We start from the raw sequence: 20,515 nt of genomic DNA, 5'->3' as shown, positions 1-20,515 counted from the left end.
ACCATCTTCAAGACCCTGACCGCCATTTATTAAAGGTTATATTAAAGGTTATCCTTTTACTTCTGTATTAATTTGCTAATTTTTCTTTATAACATTCAATCAAGTTCTTTCCGATTTTAAATATCGATTTTTCATTTTCTATTTTTTCGTAGGTTTTCTCCCTGCTCTATTCAATTTTCATTGTATCTACTCTTTATTATATCGAATCCATGTTTCATCAACAGCGAATACAGTAACAAACAAAATAGTCCTTTAACAAGCCCAAAAAATCCAGCGCAATTAACTGGTTGGAGTTGATCAAACGATATGAGTATTCTGACACGTTAAACGTGAGCCTACGTTTTTCATATGCAAATGATTATACGAAAATATACAATTCTTTCCATCCAAAAAATAATGCTCAACTTTTCTGCTATTTGTTATTTTTACCGGTAATATTCTAATAGCATTTTCTTTACTTTGCCGATGTTTTCTCTTGTATGTAGAGTAATTTTTCAGAGAATTTGACTCTATATTAAAATAATCATTAAAATACATTAAATTATAGGAAATTCTTAAAAAATATTCTGTTTTTCTTTAGATAGTATTTATGAAAATTTTATCCTTCTACAGTACTGAGCTATCTTTTATAAATTAAATCGGCATAAAAAATTAAATCGCAGAACATGTTTTTTAATGAGAAATCATAAAAATTAGAAAATAAAAATAATTTCAGACCAATATGCCAATACAAATTGTGTTTGATAATGATAGTTTTCAGTTGTTTGGATTGATTTTTCATTATTTATTTAAAAGCTTATTAAAAAGCATCCTACTTGAATTTTGACTGAACTAAGAGTAAATTGGCGGCAATGTTCCATTTTTAAGTAACGCAATGATGAGTCTGTCATGATGATGTTCAATTACTCGGAGGATAATGATGTTAATTCTTTCATAATTCACCTCACATACACATGGAACTACCAATGAGTGTAATTACAATAGTTCACCTTTAAACAATTTATCTGATTGGTCGATCGATCATACGATCTATGGGATCATATTATCATTTTTAATTGATATATACACTATGAACATCATATATGTAAATTAAGAGAACTGGTTGTATTTATTACTTATGTCGTAGCAGACAGTGATGTTTGCTAGCAATACATATTTGGTAGTATGAATTACATAACTTGAAATGGCACAATCTGAGGGCTCATCGATAAAAAAAAATGATAACTGTCAATTATATATATGAAGAGTGCCATGGATATTATCATGAAATTTATTTTAACGTACATAGCACCTTATACATTGACATTACTGAAGACTATGGTGTTAGATCTCCGTACGCTGAAGGTTCAAGTATTATGATCAAATTCTATGGTTATTTGGAATATTAATTTTAATAATTTATTAAATCTTCGCACTACTCAGATAAGCTACCTACACTTCCAATGCAAAAATATTTTCAGAAGTTACAATATGCAGATCTTTCCCTTTGGAATTATTACTATTTAAAGAGTAAGCACCATGAATAGTTCCTACTACCATAAATTAGTTATGTATTATATCAATCGTATACATATATAATATACAATAGTGATTATAAAACATTAATATGCCTTGTAGTTACTAAATACTGCCCACCTAGGAATGCAATGAATGAATGTTAATCCTTGATGAATCATTGTCATAAACATTATTGCGCAACGAATATTATTGCTATGCTCCTCATGCACACCATACAAGCACCTACTTATCAACATTACACTGGAGAGAAAAGACTACAAGAACCTTATACAATACAGACTATCTCTCTATTTAGTTAGAAAATACACTAATACTTAAACTATAGATGCAACTAAAATAGTTATAAACGAAGACACAGTTATAACATCTAGTAATATTATCAACAATTATAACAGTTTCTACTTACAACAAAATTACAAGATCTGCCATGTACATACAACACATTTGACATATAATACCTACCATTGTTGACTTCAATTAAAGCGGGCCAATAGTAGCACGGGCGAGACGGGACTGACTCTAAAACCCGAACATTTCATTAGTAGTAGAAGACATTTATAACGCTCTATAAAATAACATATATTTTCAAGGTCATTGTAAAAAAAAAAAGCAGATGACAGTTGATTAAGAGAGCGTAGCATATTCACCACGAACAATTTCTAAGACATATTTATCATAGAACGTTGCGGTTAATCCTGTGTTGTTTCGTTCATAATAGACAAATCTAATACGCAACTTTGAGTTGTTAATAGTGAAATGATAGTAGACTTCTCTAACATGCAAATTCATGAACAAATCATAGAAGAATAGAACATAATAAATTAATATTTTTGAAAGTGGGTTTAATATTTCGGTGCGCTGTCACTAGCAGCCTTCTAAACCTCAATAAGTCCCACTATACCTGCAAGAAATTATTTTATTATAAGACCATCTTCTGTACTATATCTTTTACCTACGTCCATTTTATTTTTTACCTTATTCCATTTTTTTTTATTTGAAGGCAATAAATTGTAAATAAACTGCGAATTCACCCGGAATATAAAATTCTATCGAATAACCTTTAAAATAACTATAACCATGTAAAAAGGCCAAAATCAAATTTTGCTGTTTAATGTTTCTCCTTAAAGTTGAAATTGTCAAAAATATTTTAGCATAAGCATTCGCTAAGTATTAAAAATATTAATACTTAGCGAATTATTACAGTATAATATAAATCAACGTTTCAAATTTCAGCTTTCTTAACTTAGAAGTTGTGACTGTGCATTAATAGTCAGGACAAACGATAAGCATAGATAAGGACAATTTTACGTCTTTAATTAACAAAACATCACAAAATTTTGTTTACACTTAGTTATTAAAAAAAGGAGAAAAATGTAAATAAAAGCTATAATGTTGTATAGTGACAATCTTTTACAGTTACATTCATAAATGGCTGTGTCAGCAAAAACAGACCGAGTGACATCATCAGGCCATGAATAATATGCGGGAGATAATATCACGCATACGAAAGTATTATTTGTCTCGTTCTACTGCTCAGTAACTATGGAAATAAAGTTATTATTTGATATTAAAAAAAATAACCCTATTGTGATTATTTTTTTACACACTAATGTTACACAACTTATAAAATAAAAAGATATTCAGAAAGTTTACTATTGTTGTGGTCAAAATATTGTTGACTTCTTATGTATGTAGCCATGGTGCAATATTAATATGAAGTACCATGAGATAAGAACACACTATTGTCTTTGTCAATAGAAGTTTCGCTTTCAGTAATGATATAATTATGTGAAAACGTGGGGAAAATCATGTACTATTTATTCACTACTTTTGTTCTTCATTTGTTACAAATTTATAATGGACTTAAAAATATATCGTCTATGCGAGTATATGTTTAATGGCAAATGTAATTAAGTACAAATTAACCAATAGAAATTATTACATTTATCTTTTCTTATAACTTTGGAAGAACAAAGAGTTGTATTTTCGTACTGCATAATAATCCTTTTTTATGCAACTTAGAATGGCAAACAAGCTGACGGCTTAGCTGCTGGAAAATGGTAACCGTCGCCTATAAACATGAACAGTACCATGGACATAATAGAGTATATACTATGTCGCCCATGATACCCTTCATGCGTTGCCATTCCTGAGTACTAAGCTGCTATGCCACTATATTCTGTAATTTAAATAGAAATATATGTATGACCCTATAAAAGAAATATTTTAGAACTTGTGCATATGCGGCAACCAGACTAGTTTCAAGTGAAAATTGTTTGCCTACATTCAGAACTAGTATTATGTTCTCATTAAGTACTAGAGAAGGATAATGTAATTATAGAGAAGTAAAGGTTCATATTTAATTCAAACATGTCGGTGGCCTCAACGAAGGTTATATTGAGTTCAACTTTAACTATAAGGTCATTCTGTTATCCGTGTTAGAATTAATAAATACCGTTAGAAGATTTAGAAGTTGGTTTATAAAACCAACCTTTTTTTCCTTCAACCTCCAACTTCGTCTGTGTGGATTTTAACTAGTATTTCATTGTATTTCATAGAAATACATTAAAACGTAATAAATTTTGAATTTATTAATCTGGAATTGTGTAAAAGATGATAATTATGGAAATGAATACTGAAGTCATTGCAAATAGAGGAAAATGTAAGAGAAAAACATTATGGCGATTTCAAATGATATGATAAAGACAACATTAGATTGGAATGTTTTAATATGGAGCTAAATCATTCAAATCCAATGGGCTATTACGATTAAAATATCTTCACGTATCTACTTTTTTGGTTATTAGTGGAACCCACGTACTTTTCACGACTTAGGACCTAGGTAACCATAGTAAATTAGCTGCCTTTATCAAAAACTAGTCAATTTCTACTCATTACATTAACTGAAATTAGATTGCATAGGTTTATCAGCATGCATTTAGGGGTTCAAAAAAAAAAGTCTATTTATTTAATCTGTTTTCACAGTTTTCGAAAATATGTGTAGTCAGCAATAAAATGGAAAATATTTTGAACTTTATTTAATTTTGATCAAATTTATTGTTTTTATAGATGTAAAATTTAATTTGCTATTCTTTTTTTATATTTGCAATGAAATTTCAACAAATTGAAACAAGACTTGGTATCAATTAATAATGAAGTTCTAAATGTCGAACGGCATGCATACATGAAGACCGATTTCGCAAACCTATTGTTTGGAATGTGGCTAGGCGTGTGACGAGACTGACGAGACAAATAGCTATGGGGTACTGACCGGCAACGGCTGCAACCTCCTTAGCCCCAACGTGCAAGAAGTCTGTAAGAGATAACGAGCTCGCGATGAGCTGCCTGCGCTCCTGAAAATCAAGTTGGTCGAGGCTATTGGTCCTAGTCCCGCGCACCGCCTGGGCGGGCGCGCTCAACGACATGTCAACTACGCAAAGCCATATCGCATGCACATCATCTTTGGTATATAATCACCACAAAAACACTGACAATTTCCACTAGCAAAAGGCACACGCGATACCGGCACGAGAAAAGACACTATGAAATAATCATATCGAAGTGCCTGCGCCGCGATGGACGCACAGCGGTGAACTGGCGCGCGGGCTGTCGTCTGCGCGGGGCAGGGTGGGGGCCCGCCTGCCTTTGTCCCTCTCGTCTTGCATGTTGAAATGCACTCGACTCGCCTCGCCGAACCGTGGCGAGCCGACTGGCGAGTATCCCATGTCTCGTCAGCGCGCCCGAGACAACAACCAAGCAAACGGCGCCCAACTGGATTGTAATTGTTTTGCTTGATTTGTTTTGTAGTCACGCATATAGCGAAGGTAACCGTAATTACAGTGGCAAGGGTAAGAAAAATATAATTTTATGAGTTTAAAACCATTGCTAATAAGGTTTATTTTAGTATACTATAAAATTAACGAGCAAAAGTACAAGTACCTAAGTAATAGTATATTTTGATAATATAAATAATGTACTGGGTCGGTTACTCTACTATTATAGTACCAAATAGTTTAATGCAACATATTTTATAGTACATAAGTCAATAAAAAATAATATGAAAGATATAAAATACCTATACCTAACACAACGCCACTATTTTAACGCAATTAATTATTTACCGCACAGTACCTATTTTACATATACAGGTATATTGATCACTATCAATACCACTATTTAGATGTATATCGTCTAACATATAAATTATCATATACATACCTAAGACATTATAGCAAACTACATTACGATCATGTATTTATGTAAAAGCAAGTAGTAAAATTTTCCAAAATACAAAATGAGTAGCAATTTATATACGAATTAGTTTTATATTACGGGTCATTGTTTTGTCGAAAATTCGAGTGGCACTTTGGGTTTATTACCTATATTATAAAATATTAGTTAAATCCAGACTTTCAGTTTATAATCACATATAGTCCATTTAGCATTGATTTACAGCTTACTTTTAATCATCTCTCCCAGAGTTTGATCCACATCCTCTTCTATTAAAATCTGTGGTCAAATGCTAACAAACATTGATCACCACATTATAGAATGTACCGCAGCAATAATCCGATTAAATATTGATTTGCCGTAATACAAAATATCGCCGTTTTTTAATACAGATAGTCCTTATTTGTTGCGACGAATTCTACAATATCGCTGCGACATATATGTAGACGTTAGACATAAATATTGTTACTTTATACCTATTTAACTTTTTGCTCTCCACTTCATAAGCGTAAATTTCCTAATACCAGAGGAAGATTTTGTACAAAAGTCGATTGCTTGGGTACCTCTGTCCCATTCGTGTTTCAACCATGAAACAGTTGTGTTTGCATGGCTGTGTTTCGGTTTGAAGGGTGGGATATGGCGTGAATTTACTGGGTACGTACTGCTCATGTCTATAGGCGACGGTTACCACTTTCCATCAGGTGGGCCGTCAGCTTGTTTGCCATTCTAGGTTGTATAAAAAAAAATAGGAAAACTAATAAAGCTATCTAAGCTATCTATGTATCTATATGTATGTATCTATAAAATAAGCTATCTATGTTTACAAATACAACTGTGAAAACAGCATCTAATTTGATGCAGATGATTCTTGCTTAACAAACACATAGAGATAGACAAAAATAATTTGTAAAAACTATTGTTTTGGCTCCTATTGCTTTTATTGATATCGCTCATATCTATTTATCTTAAATATCTCTTATATACAGACGACGACTAGTTACAATTTTATTATATCAGTAAGATATTTATAGGATTATTTAAGGTTCGAAATGGAATAAAATAAAACAGAGACTTGGGAAACATTTTTGAGAATGTCCCACAAAACTATTTAAATTTCAAAACATCTCAACATAAACAAGTACAATATTTTTAGACCAAAAAAAAAATGTGTTACGCAAATATCAAAATGTGAACTATTTAACTAAAACGTGACACATTTACATCATACCTATCTCTATTGTTTCCAAACCGGTAATGGAACTTCGATGTCATATCACGACGTCGACCAATACGTCACTAGTTACCCTGCCTATGTCATGTGAAAAAGATTTTAGTCGTTTGGAATGTAAATATTTTTTAAAACGAACGATCGACACACCGGCACACGTGAGTATCCACGTACCTATTCCCGCACCCCTCAAAGAGCAGGTGCATACCATAGTAAAAGCAGTACTATCCCGAGACCCCGACCCGGCGACGACCGATGCTCGGTGCAACGCGGTTATCAACACACAATAGTCACTGCCACAAATAACTTAAGGATCCTATCGGACTAACTGCGAAATACAACGCTATTCATATCATGCGTTATTATTAAAATAGAGATTAAAATGGCTACCTACCTGTAGAGATTTTACTTTTTATTTTTTACAGTCGAATAAGTTATTATTACGATTATAATACGGACCTGAACTAACCCTCGGAGGCTACTTTACGCGATTCAGATTCATTCAAAAGAATTCATGTTAATTACTCATTGAAATTAATTACAATCAATAGATAAATATGGATTTTTTTATAAAGTATGTAAATGCATTAAAAACGATAAATTACCTAGAAGAATATTAGATTATCGTATGTAATCTTATCCTATAATGATATTGATTACACTTTTAACTTAATTACGCATAAGTACGTCACTAAACTGATCTGTCAAATTCAATGTAATAAGTCAGTGGATACAGTATAATTTATTAGAGAGTATTAAATAAAAATAATGATATTAATTTATAAAATAAAAAGTCAAGAGTGTCTCAAATATTTCAAATATCGGCCTGAAATTCGAAGAACGGTACGGTTGAAACCATTCATTTCCTGAGATCAATTAAGGATCGTGAAAGAGTAAACAATTTCATCTGACAATGAATGGCTGAAATTATCTTTATTGATATATATATATATATATATATATATATATTACCAAAAACCCGATTTCTGGTAGATCAGATTGGGGTACCATAGGTTACAAGTAAAAAAATTACTTTTATCTGGGTGCCTATGCTCCCAAATGTAACCTAAATCTAGTTTAATTTGGAAAAGTTCCCTTTCTTAAATTGACCTAACACAGATCAAAGCTAGGACTTTATTTCTTAAATTTACTTACTACTGCACTAAGAAGGCTCCCAAATTAATATAATATTAATCTCGATATAGTATCACAGCCTACCACCACTTCAGAATATTCCACACTTCTGGCAACCAACGCAGATACAAAATTAACTAATCAATTACCTAATTGTTGTTAAATCGAGTTTCAACGGCTGAATGGATTTGATTGAAATTTAACTATATCCCACATTAACATGTAGGTAAAACTTATTTTACCCTGATTTGTGTAGTCAAAGCCGCAGTTTCAAATAGTCAATCATTAAAGGGTACCGATAAAAACAAAGTTCAAGTATATGCAAACAACTGCTACTGGATGATACCCCATTATAATTATACAAACCGCTCACCTATTATTAGTACTAGATTTATAAACATTCTACAAGTAGATTTTGTTTCGCAAGAAAAAGCGATTTTAACCGTGACTTTACTAATATTAATTAGTAACCTTACCATTTATTTGTATTTTAAAACTAATAAGACGCAATAACGACGAGACATTTCGCAGATACATTAAATTTAAAATATTTTATCGTGTGTCAATAAGTAGACTGCTTCGCGACAAGCAGAATTTTGTTCCGCAATGCAAAACTGCTGATTAAAGACGATTTTATACCAAAAGAGGACAATACGATTTTATTTTCAATCAACGAAAAATCTAAAGTATCAGGAGCAGAGTGGAATAGAAAAAAATGTCCAGGACAATGAAGCCAAATCGAAACTCGAACTCGGTTGATGTTTTTAAATTTACAGCATGACAGTGCTGCACACAGTACACAGCATATTCATGGCAACATAATCCAAAATCCAGAGCAAGTAGAAAATATATAAATTACAAATGTCAAGTGAGTAGAGGCAATATAAGCAATATCATGATTTAAACATTTATAACTACAATTGCTAAACGGATTGTAATGAGACATTATATAAAATTCAACATAAGTCACCATGCTTCAGTGGTGTATATATATAATAAACAAAATGATGAACATGGCGACAATGCCATAAAAATTCCAGTTGTTGCGATGTTTGATCCTGAGATTATGATGTTATACTAGTAGTAGTCCGAGTCTTACCCTATTTTTAGTTTCTATTGCTGCACATATCTCTCTATATAAGTACATCTCGTATGTAAATAAAATAGTAATTATTTGGGAGCGAATTTTATTCCCATTAACTAGATAGAGTATATTACAAAAAATGACGCACAAAACTAGATAACTTACAGAATTCTTTGTCAGCATCTAAAACACCACTTTCACTCCTAGTATCATCATCTATAGGCCTGTGTTTCACATTTTTTTTCTGACATAAAGCATCCATTTTATTACAACACGAGAACTTTGACATTAATGTAATATTTCGTGAATTTCATATTATTTAAACAATTTTTATGTCCACATTGAAATCAACGCGATTTATAACTAAGACATTTCATTACATATAAACTTCAAAGATAAGATACGAAGCGACTGATATCAACATTATAGCTTATCAAATTATTTTTGTACTGGGCCTAATCCTTGAATTTGTTAAGCAATCAACGCATAGACAAGGCTATTGAAAGTAATCCTGTAAGGAGCAAACATTTAGTAACTCAGCCATATTTCTGATAATTGACGACTGCGTTGAAAAAACTGATACCCTTTCTTTGACTAGATAAGGAATAATTTATTTCTTATATTACTACTCTTATACTACCTATTCGTGTGGGCCCTTCTGATGTCAAGATTCTAGGCCGCCTTCACTGTACACAAAGATCACGTGGCTTCATGAACAACGGCTTTACGTGCCCTCCGAAGAACTAAGCGAGAGATTATCACTTTAAAATGATACAGACATAAATTTGGAAAATTCAATGGTTTAGCATGGAATTCAAATCTTCAAGTGCCCGGATTATCGTTAAGCGTTATCCAATTGAACCGTCACATTTCATATTTTTAAAGCAATCAAAATATACTCTTCCAAGAAAACTGTTAGATTTATAGTTCCTAAGGTAACTTTTCGATTATAAAAAACAAAAACACGACTATATTTTACTATAGATATACCTACTTCAATTTTTGAACATTGGGAATATAATATTATCTAGTAAAATAAAATACACGTGGAAAAAGTACATACACTTGACCGGTTTATTGAATGTCAAGTGACATAAAAAACATTACATAGAGCCTGCTTGAATGATCACAGAGCCCAGATAATGATTTTATGTGGATGAAGCGGCCGTTGTGAGATTAACCGTGTAGCGTCTACTTATTAATAGATACCTATTGCCCTAGAAAATAAACGGACCATGTTTTATGCCTGAAACCTGCGTAGCGTTAAATGCATGCAACGAAGCCTGAAGTCAAAAGTATCACCTACCCGTATATTATTTTACATGATAATTTTATAATAGTTATTATATTATTATCTTTCAATAAAACTAACTCTAAAGATATTGATTAATAAACTACTTCATCTAACACCAATGCAAGTACCAGTATCAAAAATCTATTATTTAGATGTTACTACTGTACATCACATAATATTGAAATTTTCGAGTTAACCTAAATATATAACCAAAATTATAACGATGGCGCACACTTACTTCATCTTTATATAGAGTTATTATATACATACTTAAATACAAATAGCTACGAGACTCTATGGCAGGATTTTAGTAACTATGATAATCAGTGTACTATTTTTGTTGATTCGTCAATAGGTAGGTGGATTTTAAAGACGCTAATAGTAAATATAGACACGTATCTCTATACAGGTAAATCATGCGTGTGGTTACTAATTCACAATGACAACACACAAGGAGAATGTTCTCACCTCTAGCGTAAATGGGAAAATCGCCGTCAGATCGGCTGTGGGTAAGCATGGGTCCGTAGCACCGCCACGGCGGTCTGTCCCGCGGCGCCCGAGGGCCCTCCACGGCCGCTCACCTACACCAGGCCATTAGCACATAAGCTGTCGGCACGGGGCCTACATCTACGTAGCACTTTTAGCGTGGCGTCCACCTTACAAAACTCGCATCAACTCGACGATGGCGGCGCCACAATGTCGGGAAAACGAACGGAGGCTGCGCGGCGCATCTCACGCACACACCCCTCGCCCATCCTAAGTCGAACCCGATGCCCTCCGATGCCCTGTATTTAGCGTTGCGCCCGACGTACCACGCTCTTTTCTTTTGATAATGAATGTGTTCCGTTTTATACTACATTATTTTCGATTAAAATTAATAAAAGGTAAACAATCAAAATTAATGTATATATATAATAGTATTATGAAAATACATACCTATTAGAATAAAAAAAAATATTAAAAAACAGTTATTCATATATTTATAATACTTTTACTATATTACACCTTACTCTCAGTGTAATAGGCCAAAAAATTATATGTCCAATGTTCAGATTCAAATCTCAGAAGTCTCATCAATTTTATGAATCTATTGCAAATCCAATAATCATAACAAACAAATTATAAAAACAGCCATTGGACAACATTCTGTATGCTAACCAATAGAGCGAAGATTGAGCTGAAAACCAACTAAACAACCTTATAAATAACTGTAGCCACTTTAGCTGAGTTTGGAGGCATTTAACAAGAATTTTATTTGCATTACAAAAGTGGTATAAATGTTTAGTTTGTACAATAATTATTTTATTATTATTGTGTACATTTTATTATTATTAGTGTGTGTGTAAATTATGTACGATAAAGATTTTATAATATATTTTTCTTATCTATTTTATAGTCGTATCGTATCAGCCTTTAACTGTCCACTGCTGAACATAGGCCTCCTTCATAAGGGAGGTTTTGCTAGTAATTGCCACACTTGACAGGCAGGTTGGCTACTGCAGTTAGGCTTTAGTGATGTTTTAACGAGTACGCTGCTTCCCATTCCTCGACCCTTAAGTTCCCTTAGTCGCCTTTTACGATACCCACGGGAAAGGAAGGGATGGCCCATTCATATATTATATATGTGGTCCCGCCATATATAATGTAGTCATATATTAAGATTTTATTATTATCCTTAGGATTTATTATAGATGGACCATAGTATGTTAAGCACTGATACACATGGCAGAAGTACTTAGAAATACCCGCTGTAGAGTAAGTAATAGATAAATCGATAGGGGCATATGAAGAGATTATCACGCTAATCCATTATAGCTGAATCGGTGCACTTGCCATGCTCGCAAAACTTAATGAAAACAATTAATAGCAGTCACTCTTTCGATATACGAGACTAATACTACAAAAAAAAGGAAATGTGTACACTAATATAATAAAATTATAACTAAACGATGTCTATATAGAAATTATTTAAAATATACATACATGTAAGGGCTCTTAATAAAAGCAATAGAAGCTAAAACAATGTTTTTCAAAATTTTGGTGTAGGTAAATGTGGTAAATTGGATGTGATTTTCTCAACCAAATTGTGCTTTTTGCCACCATTTCAATTGTGTTCTTGGAGATTTAATTTAAAAACTAGTGTATGTTTTATACTGAACATATCTAGAAGCGAACATAGCTATTACTTATTTCCAAAACAGATACGCACGAAGTTGCGGGTAAATGCTAGTCTTAAGACATTATTTTCTAATTGATTTAGTACTTACGATAAACTGATATGCTTAATATAAAATAAGAAATTAAGATGGTTTGAGTTATGTTTGTTTGTTACCTCTTAGCACCTTAACGGCTTAATCTATCAAAATAAAATTTGATGTAGATTCATAAACTAGACGAGATGAAGGGTTGTAGGCTACTTTTGCTAGTTAATGCATAAATTTTATTCCTAAAGTTGAATGTAGCAAATGCATCTATAGATGAAATGACTAGGAATCAAATCTCATTTAATTGAAATGTATTTCATTTTAAGTGTACTTATGTTCAAATGAAGAAACAGACAAATATTATAATATAGTCAATATATATATAATATATAAACAAACAAGCAATTGTCATATTACATTTATTTTACAATTATGAAAAATGAACAAAAAGAATGATTGTAGTTACGATAAAATTAATGTGAAACTATTGTTTTATTTTTTAAAGTAAACCTTATCATTTTTTTTTTACTATTTGTAATAGCAAATACGAAACGGCACACTTAAGGGAAAGTAGAAGCCGTCAATTAAAAAAGTGCAATAAGAATTATAAAATTCGGTTCAAAATTAGCTATCACACGAGTATAACATACACACAAAATAAACCGGCCAAATATCAGTTGAATTCGCACACCGAATATTCTGAACTTAAATAGTACAAAAATAGATTTTTATTTTATGAATAAATGAATACCAATTGAAAGTGGTTAGTTGCTGTATTACAATTTTATAACAGACGGATGGACAAAGTTGCATCATAAAGAATTTTTACTTTTTTTTAGTATTGAACTCCAATACTAACGTTCTTTCCTAGAAAATTTCTTGTATTCCTTTTCAAATTCGATTAATAATTAAATACTGCAGATTCTTCTGTCCTAGAATTTTCTGAATCTGAATACCCAGTAATTTTACTGTTATACATAAATTTTTGCATAAAACATACAATACTGATTCTTTCATCTTATGATCTAATCAGAGTACTCAGTAGTTTTACTGTCATAATATCGGTCATGGATAAAGATATGGACAAAAAGTAGACAACCTCCTTTATAAAATCGATTAAAAATGTAAAACTATACTTACTTAAGTCACCATTAGCAGTTGTAGAATCAAATGGAATAGATAAGTGACGACCTCCTTTGCCAACAACCGTGTTCAATTTTTCTGCACTGTCACCTATATGAAAATACCATATTAAAAAATTTACAGACAAAATATCTCTAAATCTTAGTAAAATTACTGTTATACAAGTATATTTAATATAATAATTTTTAATACAAATGTTATATAATTTCTTGAAATAATAGATACAAAAGCCAACAACAGTAAATAACATTTACTACTTATTTAAATTTAAAAATGAAACTCTTAAATACTCATTACTACTTTTATTATAATTTAATAATAACATAGAATATTACAAAAACTAGGTATTCAAATTCATTATCTTATTGATTAACAAGTAACAAGGATACATTAAAGTTCATATTATTCAAAGGTGTAACATTTTTTTTGCCAGTTTGACTGCATAGCAATTAGTGTCTTTAATGCTTGAATGATATCACCAGCTTTATATTTATCTGATTACTTTAAAATTTAATTATCAAAGAAATACAGCTTCTATTAGATAAAACAACAGGGACAGTACACAAGTTAGAGGTACAAAAGTTGTGTCAAATAAAATTGAAGTGAAGCAATAGTGATTGTAAAATATAAACAGATTTTGTTAACCAAAACAAAACACTAATATCAACTGCAACAAAATCAATATTGAATTCAATATTCTCATGAACAACAAGATGTTTTATAGCCATAATAAATTTAAAATATTTTAGTTGAAATTAGTTATGCAATAAACAGCCAAATTACATAAGAGGTATAATGGGAGAAACAGCATACTCTGTTATGACCATGACATTGCACATGTTTATAGGGGACGGTTACCACTTTCCATCAGGTGGGCCGTCAGCTTGTTTGACATTCTAAGTTGTATAAAAAAAAGTCTATAAGCGATGACTATTTCCTGCCTAACTTAAAATAATTTAGTATATGAAAGTAATTGTTTATAAGTAGAATTTGATTTTCAAAGTAGCAGGTTCAATTATGACAAAATTGATAAAGCACTAATGGAGAAGTAAACTATCAAATGTAGTTAGAATTATCTAGATTGATTCAAAATTGCTGATTTCTCTTAACATATGTTAAAAAAAAAACAGACAAATTGAAAATCTGCTTCTTTTGAAAGTTACATTATAAGTAAATTTTTATATACAATCCATCAATATAGAAATCTTATTATGATTGTCTAAATCAATAAAAGTTGTTTCTAAATAATATCATTACTGTCATATTACATCCCATATAAAATTGTCTATATTAAATGGAAAATTTGTGTAATTATTTATATAATTTTGCCTAATGTGTCTTAAATTATCATCGCTTCTTGTAATAAATGTTTCTCTATAGAGATTTCTCCAATCACTCCTATCTGTTTGGAGTTCTTGGAAGTCTCTTCTGAATAAATCATGCCATAAACTTTCATTTGCAATTAACATTTGCAATCTATTGCATGTTTTACTAACATTTATTACATCACTTACAGGTAAATAAAGTAAAATTCTATGGAAAACTTCTTCAGGTAATCCAATTAAACTTGCACTAGGATATCCACTGTGACTTAAAATTCTACTTTTTACTGGAACTACCATTTTATTCTTGAAAGTAAATGCCAGATGTCTTAAATCTCGGAACATCAGTGGAATGGTAGAAGCATGTAAAGACACAACATAGCGACTCACTGGCAAGCAAATGGAATATGTATCCAAATTTAATTCACTTATCACTATATTTAACAAAACCATGGCACCTAAAGGTGACATTATTAATTTTACTGAAATATCTTGAAATCCCATCAAAACAAATTTTGCCTCTTGTCCAGAAAAAATATCTAGATATGACTTTATATCCATACATTTGAACTCATCTGATATAGGCGTAAAACCGTTTTCAACCATTAATGTGATAATTAGTATGAAAAAAACATCTTTTTGTAATAGATCGTTTGGTTGTGTTCGAGCAATGACTCTTTCTATAGTTTTCTCTAATAAAATCGGTATTTTCTGAGTAGTACTTTCTTCTACAGGAAAATCCATTGTAATATAAAAAAAAATAACGTCTTTAATAATATAATTATAAAATCAAAATTTAATTAATAAAAATTTAAATTGCAGACCAACAAAATGACGAAAATGACATTGAATACGAAATAATTAGATTGATTTCACTGACAGAATTAGTTGCAGAAAATAAAAGGACATAACTGACAGATATTGACAGTACGTGATTGACAGATATGGACAAGTGACTGACAAAAAATGACATATTTTATAAGAGTGATACCAAATAAGATTCAGGTTTTCGGGCTAAATCCAATAAAAAGGAACAATAATATGAAAACTTTGAAAATTTATCTAAATTAGTACATCAGTAATAAAATTAATTATGAGTGAATAGAAAAGGTGCGAGGACCAGTTTCAATCGTTTTCTACCGTTTTCCGCACTGATGTATCAGTCCCTAGCCCCTCCCCTTCAAGGTTGGGATAACTGTCAAAGATGATAGTTTTTTACACGGCAAACCGAATTTTGTAATAAATAAAATAACCATTTATTCTATTCCAACACAATATACATTCTGTGAATCTTTGTTGTTATTTAAATTACAATAGTCGCTTTTTTTGCATAGGGCCTCTTTCTTTTCACCTAATTTCTATTTTGGCCTTTCCTCATCCACATTAATTACTTTTCCACCACTAGTGCGTTTGCCCACCAATTTTGCAACCAATGTATTAATTATGCTTGTAGAATACATCTGTACAAGATAAGGAAAACTTGAAATAAAATCCTATATCAAGCCACCTGATCAACATGACAATAGTAGGCTCTAATATCATCATTCCCGAGTAGTAGTCGTAGAAGATATCCTTCTCTTAAGAGAGACCTGTGTCCAGGGGTGGGACATTAATTTGTAAAAATAGTAAAACCAAACGTTCACGGGTGAGACATGTTTACTATCTTGGGATAGTCTTTACTGTTATGAACATTATTAGTATGACCTATCAAAATTTAAATATAAATTACAGAAAAAGAAAAATCTTTCATATATAATTTGTTTCATATTTAGAGGGGCAGGTTGTCTGGGCTGGGCCAAACTCCAGAATTATCTGATGTAATGTAATCTAATGTAAATTGGACTCTCTTTTCCGCGCCTAGACTGTCATTTGGGCCGTTGTGCGTATGAGTCGTGACTAGTACAGCCAACCCAGCTCCGCCCAAAAGCCTCATGGGATCTTAACAGGCCTCAAGGAACGACCTCAAATCCAAAGATTTGTAAATGTTGATGGGCCACAGGTTCACATTCCAGGATTACGTGAGCAGCCGTTTTTTCGGCGTCGAAACAGCCTCGACATAAACGGCTCCTATTGTGTATAAATGTTTGTCTAATGGACAATAGCCTGTTATTGTCCCTATCACTATTTTGAGGTTTTTCCTATCTAGATGTAATAAACATTTTGATAGTTGTTGATTCAACATAGGCATGGCCAATTTTGATTGTCTGCAATTAGTAGGCTGTATCCATCTTTGGTTTTGTATGTCAACGGATCTTTGACGAATCCATATTTGAAATTGCGAGAATGGATGAAGAAGAAGAAGTGAATACGGGCCTACCACACTCGTTTCTGAACCTCTTCTAGCTAGCTCATCTGCAGCATTGTTACCATAAGATCCACTGTGCCCTCTTATCCATTGCAGGATAACTCGGTTATTGTAGGATATCTTATGCAGTGAATGGTGGTATTCAATTATTAATTTGTTGTTTGTCTTATTGTTTCATAGAGCTTTTAGTACTGCTGTGCTGTCAGATAAGAATCTAATGCCAATACCATTTATTCCTAGCTTATGTACAGCTGCAGCAGCCTCGGTTGTTGCTACACATTCGCATTGGAATATTGAGCTGTGTATACCAAACGGTATGTGCATGTTTATATTAAGGTCTAAGGAAAAGATTCCGGTTCCTGAACCATTCTCAGTTTTGGAGCCATTGGTGTATATGCGTAATTTGTGTAGTCCAGATTGATCCTTTTCCTCTTCTTTTATTTGTACTTGAAAAAAAAAATATCTGATGCCCTCACCAAAATAAAAAACAGTTTTCAGCTACAGGCAAAAACATATCTGAGAAATAATTTCAAATATACTAATGGTTTTATATTCACATAATAATTGTACACCTAGAAAAATGGAAAAAGTATGTGGACAGAAACAAATGAGGACAAAAACAAAGGAAATTACAAGAGAGAAAGAGAGTTTATAATTTTTGGTTTGCAGCACATGTTTTACAAGAAGGAAGATGAAATAAATTTGAATATGTTTTAGAATACATTTTAGATATGTAGGAGGGCTACACTGAAAATTTAATAAATAAAAAAAATATTCAAATTTTGAAAATGGAACTCTTTATGAATAATACTAAGTATTTATATACTTTATTCGTTTGTCATCTGTTTTACGGTTTGGCGGGAAATTAAAAATAGTCTGTGTAACATCCTGAAACAAACGGAAGAAAATTTTCATACGATGATTTTTTATGGCTTTTGGATGTCATCTAAGTCAACAAAAAGTTATGATAGACTACGATTGACCTTTCACGATGAAATGCCCGTCTCGTGCCACTGTTTACAACTGGTTTAATGAGTTTAAACGTGATCGCACTAATCTTACCGATGATGTGCGTGAAGAACGGCCTTCTAAGGCGATGACTGAAGATAACATCAGTGTTGTGCGGCGTATGATAGAGACTGACAAAAGAGTGACCTATCAGCAGATTCCGGCAAGCTTAGGGGTTGGTAAGAGTCAAATGCACAAAATCCTCCATGAACATTTGGCGGTCAGGAAGCTTTGTGCCCGGTGGATACCTCATAATTTGACCGAGGCTCAAAAACTCCGTTGTGGTGAATGGTGCCGTGAAATGCATGAAAGATTTAATGGAGGTGACTCGAATTCTGTGTTTGACATAGTTACGAGAAACGAAAGCTGGATTTACTGTTATGATCCCGAAACTAAAAGACAGTCAGCTCAACGGGTGTTTCCTACTGAGGAGTTGCCAAGTAAAGTGAAGAGAGGTCGAGGCGTGGGAAAAAAGATGGTGGCCTCGTTCTTTGGAAAGACAGGTCATTACGCGACAATTGTTTTAGAGGATTGAAAAAACAGTTTTTTTTTTTTTTTTTTTTTTTTTTTATACAACTTAGAATGGCAAACAAGCTGACGGCCCACCTGATGGAAAGTGGTAACCGTCGCCTATAGACATGAGCAGTACCATGGACATAACAGAGTATACTGTTTCGCCCATGATAGCCCCCATGCGCTGCCATTCCTGAGGACTCAGGTGTTATTCCTCTGTACCCAGTAAATTCACGCCATATCCCACTCTTCAAACCGAAACACAGCCATGCAAACACAACTGCTTCACGGTTGAAACACGAATGGGACAGAGGTACCCAAGCAATCGACTTTTGTACAAAGTCTCCCTCTGGTATAGTAACAATTGTTTGTCACATGTTTTGGAAATAGTGCGTGAGAAACTACCTCGCAGTAGAATCCTCCTTCACCACGACAATGCTTTGTCACACACCACCAGGCAAAAGATCGATTATTTGGCGACCTCAGACTTAGAATTACTGGGTCATCCACCTTATAGCCCCGACCTCGCACCTTGTGATTTTTATATATTCCGAAAAATAAAAGAAAAACTTTGAGAACAACAATTTATGGACATCGAGGAAGCTGTGGCTATGTTTCAGAAGGCAGTCAAAGAGATCCCTAAGGACAAGTGGGCAAAATGCTTTTCTCAGTGGTTCTATCGGATGCAGCGATGTATTGACATGAATAGACACTATTTTGAAAAGATAAAAGAAAGGTAAAAACTAATTTAATCAGATTTTGAATTTTTGAAGACTTTCAGTTTGACCCTCATACCATGGTCATACATTTCAAAAATATCACCTCCTTTAATGATAATTTAAAATGTGTCATATATTTATGTCTTTGTTTATTTTTTTAGTCCAATAGAAGCTTAAAAATATAGTAATTGTCAGGATATACTTAATTTTTTTTTTAAATTGACCAAATGCTCACACTTTTTTATAGCGAATGGTAAAACAAACAGCCCTGAAACATTGGTATATAATACTGTATTACAAAATTAATATATTTATTCCAATCATTACATTTAACAAAAACTCTCACATCTCACAATGAAATTGTTTTCATAATAAAAACATATTATATTGAAAGGCATTTATAATTTAGGACATTATTGTGTTTTGTTAAAGTAAACAATATAACCCACATATCTATTACCTAAGCACTTAAATAAATTACACTATCATATATTAATATGGATATTTAAGAATCATAAATACAGGTTAGAAATAAAATACAAAAATAAGAATGAGACATACAATATTACATAATACCATCTAGATCTAAACTAAGCAAAGCTTTTACTATAGGTACTACACAAGTACTATTAGTTTATTAAAAAGAAACAAGTATATAAGTATGTCTATAGATACTTATAAATTATTTCTATTTTCTAAATACATATATATAAAATAACACTCAAACCAATACAAACATATATAAATACAACTGATTATATTGTGCAGGGATCAAACCCATGACCATCAGAAAATGACATGGTGTGTTGAACA

At 32.1% G+C, this 20,515-nt stretch overlaps 2 protein-coding genes across 11 annotated transcripts in view; both read right to left on the bottom strand.

The window, feature by feature from the left end:
* The window catches only part of LOC113517526 (phosphatase and actin regulator 4), a 66,435-nt gene that overhangs the window by 44,752 nt on the left and 1,168 nt on the right, over positions 1 to 20,515 (bottom strand). For 2 of the 10 annotated variants that reach the window (XM_052894706.1, XM_026902219.3), the window contains exon 2: positions 13,833 to 13,925. The exons of 1 other annotated variant lie outside the window; for it this stretch is intronic. In XM_052894706.1, the coding sequence (XP_052750666.1) occupies positions 13,833 to 13,925 (93 nt within the window). Of the gene's footprint in view, positions 1 to 1,980; positions 2,038 to 4,789; positions 5,145 to 9,359; positions 9,563 to 10,956; positions 11,157 to 13,832; positions 13,926 to 20,515 lie in introns of those variants that run through there. 7 more of the 10 variants (XM_031912319.2, XM_052894704.1, XM_052894703.1 and 4 more) reach the window with 7 other exon arrangements.
* On the bottom strand, positions 14,123 to 16,445 carry LOC113517527 (uncharacterized). Its single transcript, XM_026902224.3, has one exon. It carries the CDS (start codon positions 15,899 to 15,901, stop codon positions 15,095 to 15,097), a length of 807 nt encoding a protein of 268 aa, XP_026758025.2. The 5' UTR covers positions 15,902 to 16,445; the 3' UTR covers positions 14,123 to 15,094.

Source organism: Galleria mellonella, unplaced genomic scaffold, assembly GCF_026898425.1.
Source record: "Galleria mellonella isolate WM207_F2 unplaced genomic scaffold, CSIRO_AGI_GalMel_v1 utg223, whole genome shotgun sequence".
NCBI lineage: Eukaryota > Metazoa > Arthropoda > Insecta > Lepidoptera > Pyralidae > Galleria > Galleria mellonella.
Note: the sequence above shows the minus strand (reverse complement) of the source record. Positions and strands in the feature narration are given on the sequence as shown.